The sequence below is a fragment of the Egretta garzetta genome, unplaced genomic scaffold, assembly GCF_000687185.1.
Source record: "Egretta garzetta isolate BGI_Z169 unplaced genomic scaffold, ASM68718v1 scaffold140, whole genome shotgun sequence".
Taxonomy (NCBI): Eukaryota; Metazoa; Chordata; class Aves; order Pelecaniformes; family Ardeidae; genus Egretta; species Egretta garzetta.
Genome location: NW_009258376.1, coordinates 219,318 through 233,339, shown reverse-complemented (window position 1 = coordinate 233,339; position 14,022 = coordinate 219,318). Strand labels below are relative to the sequence as shown.

General features: G+C 52.8%; 1 protein-coding gene across 1 annotated transcript in view; it reads right to left on the bottom strand.

Annotated features, from left to right (window-relative positions):
• The window catches only part of WDR90 (WD repeat domain 90), a 61,833-nt gene that overhangs the window by 45,876 nt on the left and 1,935 nt on the right, over positions 1–14,022 (bottom strand). The window contains 13 exon segments of the mRNA XM_035895625.1: positions 171–362; positions 1,963–2,023; positions 4,397–4,488; positions 4,981–5,061; positions 5,272–5,433; positions 7,743–7,877; positions 8,814–8,913; positions 9,954–10,045; positions 10,518–10,700; positions 11,058–11,234; positions 12,289–12,368; positions 12,611–12,706; positions 13,035–13,221. Of these exon segments, the coding sequence (XP_035751518.1) occupies positions 171–362; positions 1,963–2,023; positions 4,397–4,488; positions 4,981–5,061; positions 5,272–5,433; positions 7,743–7,877; positions 8,814–8,913; positions 9,954–10,045; positions 10,518–10,700; positions 11,058–11,234; positions 12,289–12,368; positions 12,611–12,706; positions 13,035–13,221 (1,638 nt within the window).

Sequence of the window (14,022 nt, the reverse complement as noted above, 5' to 3'; positions counted from 1 at the left end):
ACGACGGAATACCTATCCCTCCTCCTGCCCCCCGCCCCAGGCCCGAGCGGCAGGGACGGATTCTGGAGCAGCACTTCACCCGAAGTTACCACCACGGAGCAGGAGCTCCTCACTGAGAAACTGCCAGGACAAAACAAGGAGGGAAGCGAAAAGCACAATGGACTCTTTACCTTTAGCTGTTCCTTAAAAGCAAAATATTTCCCAGAGCTATTGAGCTCGAAGTTGAGCTGACGCTTCTGTTCCTCCAGAGTTTGGGGGTCTATCGCTCCCCGGTCAGGCAGCTGCTTCCCAAAGAGCTCGTGGTATTCACTCAGGATGGCCACGGCAATGTTCGTGACATGGTTGTGATAATCTTCCACAGCCTAGGAAATAAATAAATCATCAAAGTTCACAAATCACTTAGGCCATCAACCTTGAAATGTATTTTATTTGCCAGAGCCCACATCTCCCATAAACTCCACCTGACTCAAGTCTCAATTAGTCTGGCAGCATCCTTTCCTGTCCACGCCAGAGGGCTGTGAAAAGATCCACGTGCAAATCCAAAAGAGCTCTGTCATAATCGGGTATCGCTCCTGCTATATTTTTCAGTCAGTACCCAGTATTTCAGTCATTGTCGTCTCTTCTCTAGCGGTATAATTGGTTGTAAGCAAAATGCTCCACTCCAGTGAGACCCCCCTGGAGCCCTGCATCCAGCTCGGGGGTCCCCAGCACAGGACAGGCAGGGACCTGTTGGAGCAGAGCCGGAGGAGGCCCCAAAAATGATCCAAGGGTGGAATCCCTCTGCTATGGGGACGGGCTGGGAGAGTTGGGGTGGTTCAGCCTGGAGAAGAGAAGGCTCCGGGGAGACCTGACTGCAGCCTTGCAGGGCTTAAAGGGGCTGGGGAGAAAGGGGGGGACAGACTTTTTAGCAGGGCCATAGCGCCAGGACAAGGGGTGATGGTTTTAAACTAAAAGAGGGGAGATTCAGGCTGGATATAAGGAAGAGATTTTTTGCGCCAAGGGCAGTGAGGCCCTGGCACAGGTTGCCTAGAGAGGTGGGAGATGCCCCATCCCTGGGAACATCCAAGGCCAGGCTGGACGGGGCTCTGAGCAACTTGGTCTGGGTGAAGATGTCCCTGCTCCCTGCAGGGGGTTGGACTGGGTGGCCTCTAAAGGTCCCTGCCAACCCAAACCGTTCTATGATTCTGTGATTCTAGATTGCATTTGCTAGGAGCCTTTTAAACCCGTGGGCCCAGGTCTCTTCAGCAGATCTGTAATCTTCCATGATCTCGGTGGCAGGAGCTTCCACGTGCTGCAATAAGCAAAACGCATCGCTCTGTGCGCTCCAGACAGCCCAGCACAAATCAGTTTGGTAGCAGCACTGGGGGCAGTTATTGAAGTGCTGCTTCTTCCCCCACTGTTGCTTTGAATTTAGCATCAGGGGCCACCCAAGGACATCCCCCTTCGGCGGCTGCTCTGTACCCACAGAAGACAGGCCAGCATGCTCAGACCATTTTCTGAGGGTGTCACAGACACACAAGTCCTCAAAAATTCTGGGTGACCTGAGAGTGGTCGGGGCTGATTCTGTTCACATTTTTCTGGATCCAGTGAAGCACATGGGCCAGTCTGAGCCATGAAACTGTTGGGACTGCCTGGGGTAACCATAAAGTCCTGGTAACCTCTTTCCCCAGCATCCTGTTTCCTTCCAAACACCCCAAGCTGCTGCCTCCCCTACCTTTGCTACATCTCTCCCTTTTGTATGGGCTGCGAACGTGAGCGACACAGCCCAGGAATGATTTCCCAAGGCATACTCCTGCGAAGAGGACACGTCCAGAAGCTTTCTTTTCTGTGTATTTCCTCTTCAGACCTCATCTACATGTTACCGCAAGGCTGAGATTGGGAATGAAGACTCTCCTGTGTGCGAGGGAGGAGGGCAGGAGGAGGTGGCAGAGTGGTGGCAAGGCCACGGGCTCTTGCACGTACCTTCTTGGCTCCTGCAGTCCGGGGAGGCAGCGGAGGGCGAGGAGGAATCATCTGCTTGACCCTGTCAATGGAAGGACAGGAGGGATCAGCCAGACAGACTGCCAGCAACACTGCCTTATCTTGGGCGCAGGCAGCCCTGCAGAGCCAGGGCTCCAGCCCATCCCCGTATCCCTGAGATGCCTCCCAGGGACCCAGGGAGCAGGGGGAAACTCAAGTCTCAGACCAAGAATGAGCTGTAAAGACCAGGCACCTACATTCGATGGTGCAGCTCATCATAATGTCTTGAGACAACGAGCTGCTGCCTCGCTCCCGGCCGGTGGTTACACTCCGTGGGGATTAGATAACATTTATTCAGTCATTATTTTCACTGGGCTTGACTGACCCATCACACAAAAACTATCGCAGAGGCTCAGCCCGGCAGGTAGGGTTAACGCTTGTGATTGCTAGCAATCAAACCCACTCTCCTAGAGAAGCAGATCTCATCAAGCTCCTGGGTCTGCCAGCACAGCTGCAAGAAAGGCACCAACCTGAGGACAGCTCTGAAGAATTTTATCCCTGTAGACCCCAGGCCACCCGATCCACAGGCTCCTGACATCCCGCAGCGCAGCTGGGGCACCTCATCCCTTGGCCATGCGCTGACTCCACACCAACCCAGTTTGTACCACTGCCAGGGTTACAATGACCTTTCAAACATGGATCAAAAGCCCTTAGGATTACCATAATTTTTACTAAGGTTTTACTGAAATCCTTGGTGTCAAACCAGCCTACATTCACTGGGATTTTTACCAAGATTTCCTGCTTGCTTGTACCAAAACGCCTTTGGTTCTCAGAACGTAATTCAGCCCACCAAGCAAATGTGACACCAGGCAAAGGTGTCACATCCCTGTGACGGCTCCTACCCAATTAGCAAAGCAAATCACTTATTCTCCACCAAATACGAACCACTCCTGAAACTGCTGTGCCAGCTGACAGAGCCCCTGGCCAGCCGCCTCCTCCAGTTCCCGAGCCCTGGCTGCTTCTCCCACACAAGCCCCTCTCGCACCCTCTGCCGTGTGGGCTGGTGCCATGGCCCTGAGTGGTCCCCTTGCCCTGCAGGGACCCATCACTACTCCTTGGGAAGCCACAAAGCCCAAGCGAGGGGGTAGTACAGCTCCCACGCTCGTGGTCCCACCCTCAGAACAGCACCCGTCGCTGACGTGTGACCTCCGCCGGCGGTACCCAAACCGCTTTCCTTGCGGAGGAGAAGAAGAAAACCAACAACAACCCGAGGAAAGCGAGTGAGCGATGAGGGCCAGGCAGAAGCTGACAGAGGGTTTTGGATGGAGCTCAAGAAGAGACTAGATGACCTCTAGGGGTCCCTTCCAACCCAAAACATTCTATGATTCTATGATTCTAAGAGAGCTATGGGTTGCTACAAAGATATGTATTTGAACATCCTTCCAGACAAAGATCCACCACTGATCTCCTCTGCTAGGACACATCAGCTGGAGCCCCCCCCAAGACAGGGCTCTTCCCATAACCCAGAAGGGCTGGATTTTTGAGCCCGACATCTGCAGCTGTGCGTGGCAGGGGAATGAGGAGGAGCTACACTGCATTCATGCAACTTGCAGTGGAGTAGGAATGGTATAAAAAGGACCAGGAGAAGGTCTGTCGTAAGGGGGGGTCACCTTCCTCAACCTCTTCTTCCTAGAAGACAGTGGGCAGGACAGAAGACCACACCCGTGCTTTCCCTTCAAAGAACGGCTGCTGCTCGTATTTCTGTTTGAGAGAGACGTACTGCCTGCACGTGCTATACTTCACTTCTTTGCTGCATTTTCTCTTTTTTTATTCAATAAACGATACCTGCTAGGCCTTTCCTAGGCTGTAACGCAGCAGGGCGACCGCTGGACAAGAAGCAACCGCCTCCAATCAAACACCAAAGGACTCGAAGCAGCAGAGAAGAGAGAGCAGCTCGACAGCGGAATGATGTGAAAACTAATGAAAGAGCCAAGAAATGGGTGGAAAACTTCCAAAAAGGCCAAAAAAAATTTAAAAATACAGAATATGAAGTTGAAGCTACAGCAATGCTACCCCGGGCAGTCCACGCTGGTGGCCGGTCCTGACCAAGCGGCCAAACATCACATGCAAGAGGGGATTAATGGGAAACAAAGCCCGGCTGGGAACGCAGACGCTGTCGTGCTGCTCTGGCATCTCTCTTTTTGAGAGGACTGGCAGGGAGATGCCAGCTCAGATGAATGCAAGTGTTTTCCCAACACACCAGATGCCACCTCTTAAGCAATCCGGCCAAATCCTCCCCCTGATTCCAGGGGGCTTCGGCTCAGGCCCTCAGCTGGTCCTTGCAGAGCACTCCAAGGGGGTGGCTCGCTGCACAGCCCTGTTTCCATCCTGCAGAAATGAGCTGTCAGCCCCAGAGTTACAGCACGGCTTTACGCACCGTCTGGTGAGCTCCTCTCGCAATCGCTTTGGTACCAAGGCCTTGTCCAGCTTTATCTCCATCACCAGGAATGTTCCTGCTTCAGCGTATTGCTGTGAAGATAAACAGGGCTCGCTCAGTGTCGTGCTGTCTAGAGCCATTACTGGCGTGATGGAAGACTGAGCGTACAGCTACACAGCGTCAGCAAATCCTCTTCAAACTGCAGAGATAGGGCTTGTTTCATAACCTGCCCCCAGAATGATTTATAGCAGCAACATTCAGCTCAAGAAACTAGCCTAGGCAAAAGGGAGCAAGCCCAGAAAATCAATCTGCTTGACGAATGAACATGCATTCTAGATGTTTTGAGGAAGAAGCCAAAATATGAAGGGATGTTTCTAAATAAATGCCTGGTTATTTACAGAGACCTTCTAGCCCAATGCGAGCCTGCCCTCCAGCTGGACGCCACTGGGAGAACTCCAGGGCAGCGTCTGCGTGAAACATCCTTTGCCCAACACTCTTCAAGGATTTAATCACGTGAAAGGTGTGAGACACCGGCGCAGCGACGGTCTAGCAGTCTCTCCTTCTCTTTGGAGATACATAATTACCTGTCCATCAAGGCTGAGATATGTGGCGTTTTCCGCGTCTACAGTGGCATCTGACAACGGGATTTTGGATGTGTTGGACATCTGTTGAAGAAAAAGAAAAGACGTCTCGTTTCAGATTCAATAAATGCGAGTTGTACATTTGTTCAGGCAGCACTACTAAAATTTCAAGATGATGAGTATCTCTCAGTTGGCTGAGGCAACGCAGCATCAGCCCCTGGTTTCTGCACGCCCCAACCACCTCTGACGTGGAAACGGAGCTACTGCATCACAGCGTGCCTCTCCAGACCTTACCCTTCGGTTGGAATCCTTTTCTTTGCTGATTTTGTCTTCCTTCTGAGTCTTGCTGGGAATGGCTCTGGAAAGGGGAGTACTGATTCCTGGGGTCCACGGCCCTTCCTTAGTCAGGCTGAGCTGTGACCTGAGATCCCAGAAAACGCTGTGCTGACTTCCAGTCTGAAAACAAAGAGGGAACAGAGGGAATCAAGGGACAAAGTAGGCTCCTCCACCCCTTGGCCCTAACCTCTCGCATCGCACAACACATTGTCAGGGTCCTCAATGCATTAAGACACTCCGCAACCTTGTACTCCCCTCCTAGTTTAGCTGCTGGTGCTCAAGGCCAGCTCTGATACTGTACAGCTGTTATACTATATATAAATATATATATATATTGCTATGAAAATAGCTGCCCGAGAAAGCCTCAGTGGGGTCTCCCCGTCTTCTCCAGAGAGCTGCATTTTCACTGAGGTGCTGGCCCTGGATTCTCACCTGAGCTATGTGGTAGATTTGCTGGAGCCCACCCCCGTGCTGCCCCAATCCTCGTCCACTGGCCTGAATTCCTGGCTTGATCCTTGACCTGCCTCACGGCTAAGGATTTGCCTGGTGATGTGGACTGTTAGATGAATCTGGCTACACTCACTAGGTCTGTTCTGAGATTCTTTGGGTGCTCCCACCTGCCCTGCAGTGACTCTCGGCTCCTTCTGGTGTGGAGCAGCTTCCCTGACACACACCGGGTGAATTGCAAGGAGCGGGTTTTTCAGATTTACACAGTTTACACGCTGCTGGAGCACCTAGACAGGCAGTTTCCTCCCAGCCATAGAATCATAGAATCATAGAATCGGTTTGGTTGGAAAAGACCTTTAAGATCGTCGAGTCCAACCAGTAGGCTCCTCCACCCCTTGGCCCTAACCTCTCGCATCGCACAACACATTGTCAGGGTCCTCAATGCATTAAGACACTCCGCAACCTTGTACTCCCCTCCTAGTTTAGCTGCTGGTGCTCAAGGCCAGCTCTGATACTGTACAGCTGTTATACTATATATAAATATATATATATATTGCTATGAAAATAGCTGCCCGAGAAAGCCTCAGTGGGGTCTCCCCGTCTTCTCCAGAGAGCTGCATTTTCACTGAGGTGCTGGCCCTGGATTCTCACCTGAGCTATGTGGTAGATTTGCTGGAGCCCACCCCCGTGCTGCCCCAATCCTCGTCCACTGGCCTGAATTCCTGGCTTGATCCTTGACCTGCCTCACGGCTAAGGATTTGCCTGGTGATGTGGACTGTTAGATGAATCTGGCTACACTCACTAGGTCTGTTCTGAGATTCTTTGGGTGCTCCCACCTGCCCTGCAGTGACTCTCGGCTCCTTCTGGTGTGGAGCAGCTTCCCTGACACACACCGGGTGAATTGCAAGGAGCGGGTTTTTCAGATTTACACAGTTTACACGCTGCTGGAGCACCTAGACAGGCAGTTCCCTCCCAGCCATAGAATCATAGAATCATAGAATCGCTTTGGTTGGAAAAGACCTTTAAGATCATCAAGTCCAACCTTTAACCTAACCCTGCCATCCCACCACTAAAATACAGGCTAGCAAGAACTGAGGGGATGCTGGGGAGAGGATGGAGCAGCTGTACCATCTAGACCAAGGCCAAGGAGCAGCCCAAAGCATCCACAAAAACACAGAATGAGAATGAGAGAGCGTGTGTCACTTCACTTGTGACAGATAAAGGCTACAGGACAAGGAGTACCAAGGAGGGCATTAATCATGGTGGCAAAGCAGGGACCAGCAAACAGCTGGGTGCCTGGCCCCCCCAGCCAGTGGGAGAGGGGAGGCAGGGCAAAGGGCTGTGATTCACCCGGCTCCCACAGCCCGGACGGCAGGGTGAAGGGCTGTAATTCACCCGGCTCCCGCAGCCTGGATGGCAGCACTACAAGGGCCTTGGGCAGAAAAAACCAGGCTGCGCATCTGTCCTCCTGAAACAAGCTCAGGTCTGTTCTGAGGGTACTGTGGGAAAATGGAGATGTAACTGTCACTCCTGGTAACGGGGCGGGGGGGGACGGGACGCAAAGACAAATAAACCTCCGTGAGCTACAGCTGAAAGAGCGCCAGTGACGGCTTTTTTTGGTTGTTGCCTGGGGTAACGCTATCCTTGTAGAGCCACTGTTTGCTCTTCCCAGCAACGCTGTTCATTTGCCCCTGTTCCAGACTGAGCGTTCTTACAGCTCAGCTGCGGGCAGAGAAGGGAGCAGAGGGAGATTCAGAGCCTCCCTCAGCTCCCAAACCTGCTCGCGCACGCCCAGAAATCCCCTGCCTTTGAGAAGTCTGCACCTAAAAGCTCGTCTCGTTATTTTTCTCCACCACCAAAAGGGCGGTGACATTTCAGAGCCAGGCTCCAAGCACCACGCCACCCGTGCTGCCGGCTCCCAGCCCGGCTCTGCGCAAACGCAGCCGCAGAGCTGGAACGGAGCCCGCCTGGCCCGCCCTCACCTTCTCGAACACCTCGCTCTCTTGGTAGGTAAAGACACGAAAGGCGCCTCGGATCTGCTTCACACCAGGGCACAGCAGAGGCATCATGTTGACATACGCCACGCCGTGGAAGAAAATCTGTTTGTCCTCATCTCCCTGGAAACACAGAGCGAGGGACTGAGACACCGGTTATTCTCTGCAAGGAAACAAGGTCACCGCTCCTGTTAAGAGGAGGCCACAGAGCAAACGGATGCACCCAATGAGCCAGGGGCTCTCTGTCACTGGCACACAGCCGAGACGACCTGGCCGAAAACACTGGAGTCATTCCATATGCAGAATATCAATTTTATTCCTATCCCCGCAGGGTGGCTTTTCTCTCTAATGCCCACACCTCAGGAAGGTCTTTTCGAAATAAGGCTGCAAAATTACCAACTAGGTGGTTGGAAATCCAAGCAACCCTCCCAGAGCTGTGCACCTCAGCTTTGACAGAAATCAGGTAGCTAGGGGGGGCTGAGAGCCCGGGCTAGCCGCAGGCTGGTGAGGGTGAGGGAGAAGGATCCCTGTCAGGGCCACAGGACCCTGGCACCAATTAGCGCAGAAGGAGATTGATCCCAGCTTACGTGACTTTGCCCTGGAACAGATGAGGAGCTCTCGCACGATCAGCCGCCAGGAACAGAACGAGTAGCTAAGGGGCTGTTTCTTTGTTAAACCACCCCAGTTCATGTGCAAAAGCGTAACTTATTTACACCCCAAGAAAGAAGGCAGGAATTTCATCAAGATGTTCCAAACCCCAAAGATAAGCTCCATGAATTACCTCAGTTCCCCAAAAAGCACCCTCTCCCTGACCCCCTTCCACCGAGCTACCACAGACTGCCAGCAAGAGCTCTGTGTGCTATAAGGAAAAAAATATCATCCCTTGTCTATTTAACCACTCTATAAGGCTGAGGAATCCCTTTGCAAAGCCTCCAGCTCTCTGACTCGCTTTGGCTGGTTCAAGGCTGGTTTTGGAATGACAAAGGCATCGAAAGGCGAATGCTCGATAACGCAGTGCTGCTCTGCAAGCCAGAACAACATCTCCCTCCCAGCTTTTACCTTGTCAGCTTTGCTAGTTTTGCCTTTGCTGGGTGAGGCCACAGCCATCCTGCAGACCTCCACGGGCCAGGACCGGCGTTCCGCAATGCGCTTCTGCAGGCTGAAGGCAAAGGAGGGCACTGAGAAGATGCAGAAACCAAACTGGAGAGCCATACCACCCCAGCAGCCCCAGAGCACCCCCTGCCTTGGGTTTGCTCCTGCCAGCTCCCATGAGATACAGCAAGCACCCTCCGGCCACCAGAATGCGTGCTTTGGGGCAGGCTTGGGACATTTTCTTCCCCATCCACTGCTGTGTGCATTTATGGCACAACCAGCTAGAAAACAATTGTGAGAGCGACACACGAGGTTTTCTTGCTCCCCTGGTTACATCAGCAATGAAACAAATAAGAAGGAACATCATTAACTTTGGTATAAATCCTGAATTGCACAGAGCAAGCGGACCCTGAGCTCCCATTCAATGTGCCTGGTAACTCTGCAACCAGCAGGCAGGCTGATGGAAGTGTAGGGGAAAAAAAAAGTTAAAAAAAATCAAACTAGATAGAAAGGGAGCATTTCCACACCAGGAGTAATTTGGCTGTGAAACTTGGAGCCAAGATGCAGCTGAGGCCAAGGACGTAGCAGGATTCAAAGAGAAATGGGAAACTTATCCTGATCCTGAGCATATCTAGAGCCGCTAAAGGTAACGTTTATCCAATAAAAAAGCAAATGAGTGCCCACAGGGAGTGAAAAGATCTTAATATATTGGGCATTCGGCAAAACTTAATTAGCAGCTCAGAGGAGAGCTGTGTGGGCCACGCTACTCCACGTCTGCTCACCATAACTCCACTGCCCCTTCGACAAACCGCAGAGGGGAACAGTCACCAGCTCCAGCCGCTGGCAGCATGAGCGAGTGTTTATGGCCTGGAGACTGCAGCTACAGCCAATTCATCTTCTCCCACCACAGCAGAACTAAGCTGCTGCCAGCAATTAGAGGCAGTTAGCTGCTCCCTGGCTCGTGTGAACGCCTTTGGCCAACAGACAGCCATAGGAGCCACGGGAGGCCAGGCAGAGCCACGGTGTGACCACGTAAGAGGTCTGAGAGCACCTGAGTGGTTTCTCCCCACCGCTCCATGCTGGACAGTTGGTTCTCATGTCCCTTACGTGAGTACCGCAGCAGGATCCAGGTAACAACGCCTTTCCGTGTCCCATACGATTCTCTTCATCCTTTCTGCTTGGATCCTAAATTCCCTGTCCTGTGAGAAACAGCAGGCAGTCAGAGCCAGGGCAGCAATCTCCACAGCCTGCATCATCCCCAAATCACCCCCAGAAACGGTCCCTGGGAGGGAACGTGAGTCAGACAGAGGTGTCCAGCTCCCCATACTCGGGCCATCCTAGCGGTGTAAGTTAGCAGCCCTCCCTGCAGATACCAGAGCCCATCAGTATTAAGAGCCTGGCTCACAAGGAGATAACGTAACTCCCAGCCCAGCAGCTCCAGAGCAGGGAGCTTTCCAGGGACCAGACCTGCCACATGCACCCTAGGGAACTCTCCTGTGGTGAATTAGCAGGCCCGCTGTCCCAGGGGAATCATCTCCATGTCTGGACCCTGCGCAGAGGACCGGCCGCCCACCTTCCTCCCATAACAATTCTCTGCAAGTGTTTGTCAGACCCTTCAGTGAGACCCACTGGTTCTTTTCCAGTCACTGGACACTGCCAGTCCTTCCTCACCTCTCTTTTGTTGAGCTCTCCATCCTCATCTTCATAGGGACCACCAACGATGAAGGAGTTGGGTATGCTCAGAGCACCAGGGGCCATGACATTATCAAGGGGCCATTTTTTGGGCCGCGGTAATGGGTCTTTTTCACCAGCAAGCTTCAGGATGCCATTCTTGAAGAGCAAGGGGACTTCCCTCTGGAGAGACGCGGGAATGAAAGGACTTGCATTTCCAGCAGGAGCGGGAGCAAGTGCCAGCTGTGCTGAGCTGGGTCTAACAAAGCAAAATGGCGGCGCAGGGGCCAGGCTTTGGAAACACGCTCCACTACACGCATACAAAGAACGGAGGAAAAAAAAGAAATAGCCATGTGGAAAAAAACCCTGCCCTTTTCAATCCAAATCTTGCCAAGCAGAGACCCTGCGCGCTCGCAGCAAGCACCGCTGTTGCAAAAGTGCAGGAACTGCTCACCCCACGGGCCTGGACACTTGCTCCACAGAGAACAATCCTCTCTGTGGCAGCCCAAACCCTTCTCGTGCGCCTGGAGCCATGCTCACCTCCTCGGCTGTCGGGACTTGCAAGCAAGCCATGTAGTTTTGCAGGGGTCCGGTGGGAGCAAACGCTTCGGGGACAGAATAAGCCGCCTCCAGCGTGACGCTCAGGAGGTTACCAGCTGAAAGCTGTGCTGCAGAAAGCAGGGGCTCTTCGGCGCACACTGTCACTTCAAGGCCACCCTGCGGGACAAGGATAAAGCAGAGCCAGTAACTAGACAGTTATAACTCTCCTGCTCTTGAGGGAGAAGCAAGCAGAAACCCAAGGCCAGAACGTGTAATGTTATCTTACTCCTCACCTCAGGTATAAAAGAAAAGAGACCAGCACAGGAAAGGAATTTCATGATCAATTTGTTTGAATTGTGGTACTTGTTTGTTTAAATCGGAGCCTGCGTGAGGCACGGCGTATGCCCCCAGGATCACATAAAAGGAGTCAGGGAGAAAGAGTCGGGGTCTCCTAAAACGAGCCCCAGAGGAAGAGTCGGGATGTCCTAAAACGAGCCCCAGAGGAAGAACATCAGGGATGGAAAAGAATGATTTTCCCCCGGTGACTCAGCACGTGCCAAGCTGGGGCCACGCTTTGACTCTGCGTGCAGTCTTTAATTGCCTGTCCCAACGGCGTGCAACAAAACCCGAGCTGGTCAGCAGTTATTATCTCTCCTCCCTAATGAGTGCCCCCCTGCCTCGCTTACTGTGTAACACCTCTTAAATACAGAAAAGTTAATGCAATATCCACCCCTCCAATTCACTCGCAGCGCTGACCGCAGGCAGGCTCAGGGGCAAAATTAGGCACATTTTCCCCGTCTCACGCTTCATTCCCTGCTTTATTCACTGGGTACTTTTCCGCGGGCTGAATGAATAACCTTGCAGGAAAGGCATCAGGGCTTGTTCAATAATGAGCTCGGAGACATTTTACCCACAGAAAGGAAGGCTAATAAAGTTGGGCAGGTAATCCTGCCTTTGCCTTTTCCTGGGTTTTCAGCACTATGTTTTCCATCTCGAATATTTTTTCCAGAGCAATTTGGTAGCTGCACATATTAACATTTCCCAGCACGACCTCACCTATCACAGGCAACTGGGGACAGACGTCAACGGGAGTAGGAAAGGCCTCCAAGCTTGTAACATATAGGGCCATAACATAGCCGCGATGAGCTAGGTGGCTGAGTCACGCTCGCCTTCCCATTAAAAAGCAGCAGAGAGGCGAATGATCGAAGGAACAGTTCCAAATTCCACATACCTTGGCCTCCGGCTGAAGGCTCTCTAATGGAGAGGTAGGCACTGCATACAAAGGAGCCGAGACCTTAAATGAACACTGTCCTGGGAAGAAACAGGAATGAGAACAGCACGCAGTGAGACCCTCTGCAGAGGAATCATGGCCTGACTCCTACCGCCGAGCTGCCAGTGTCACCCCCTCGGCCCCCAGCCCCAGCTTCCTACAGAGGCGATGAAGTGTGTTTTGTCAAAAGGAGGTCAGTTATAGTCAGGGCTCCATAAGCAAAGATCAAAACGTGCCAGGGAGTAAGAAGTGGTTACGGAGGCTGTGGAAGTCTATGTTGTACCTTGCAGCAGAGGTAGGAGGTCCACCACAGCTTGGCCAAGAGGCACCGTCTTCTCCTTCTGTCTCTTCTCCTTTTGCACCACTTCTATCACTGTCACTAGAGAGATACAGAGAGAGGAGTGGGCAGAGTTTCTCAGACAGCTTCGGACCAGCAGTGCAGGAGCTGCAAAGGGTCTGTGTCAGCTCCGGCACACGCTCCTACTTCATCACCCAAGGCTGACAAGAATGGCGAAGCCAAGGAGCACAGGCCAACATGAAAGGGGATTCCTCCAGCTGGCAAAGACAGGAACAGAAGTGCTGAGACCCTCCCAGTGCTGCTGCTGAAGTGCTATTCTCAACCGAGTGACTCCTGCGGCAGGCAGGCAGAGCAGGGCAGCTGACAGCAGCCCCCTTCCAAGGAGGGAGATCCAGCGTCAGGTACTTACAGAGCAGAGGTTTCTGTGCGATGTCATCCAAGGAGTTGGGCCCATCGGGGCTGCACTCAAAGCTGGTCGTGAAATTATAGTTTGCTGTCCCATTTGGCAAGACATCAATCCTGGAGGAGTCTCCCAAGATGGCGCCATTGTACTCTGCACGCACCAAAGTAACCAACACGTCGCTTTTGATAGTTTTCTGTCAAACAAACAGCACGTTAAGCAGTTGGCTCTGCAGCAACAGGCCCAGGATCAAAGCTGCCTCTGCAGGCAGCTCAGTTCAGCGCCCGGGGAGTGGCGGGGGGTCTCTGGCTGTTCCCCTACAGGAGTGGGGAAGAGGAGCGGAGCTTGGCCATGCTAAGACCTCACCCTTCCCAGCCTTTAGGAGGGAAATTTCCAGCTCCACCATGCTGTGATGCCCCAAAGGATTATCAAAACCTGTGGCAGGGAGATGTAGAGGTCCCAGGCTTCACCCCGGGGAAGGCAATGAAAGACGCATCTAAGGCAAATCCCCAAATATCCCATTGATATTTTTGTGCTTCCAGGAAGCTTGAGACTTTTTGTCATCTGCTAAGAAAGTAGCTCTGGAGCTACGGGGCTGAGCTCACCAGACACTTGTGTGTCTCGTGTGGCTGCAGAATGCCCTGAAATCGAAGAAGGGCTCCAGCAAGCTTTTTGGGGGGCTCCACAATTTGTTGTTAGGCCACCTTCACACCACTTGCTTTAAGCAGAAATCATAGAATCATAGAATGTTTTGGGTTGGAAGGGACCCCTAGAGGTCACCCAGCCCAAACCCCAAATGAGGAGGCTGGAATTTTAAAAGGTCTCCACAGAGGGGCTTAACCACGGGTGAAGAGGGGTGGTGAGAGCACAGCACGTGGCAGCGGGGATTCGCATTCCCCGGGAAGCCCTGGCCAAGCGGGCAGCACCGGGCACCTCCACAGCAGTGCACGAAGTGCTGAGACAGGCAGCAACCAGCGAGCACCCCTGCAGGAGAAAC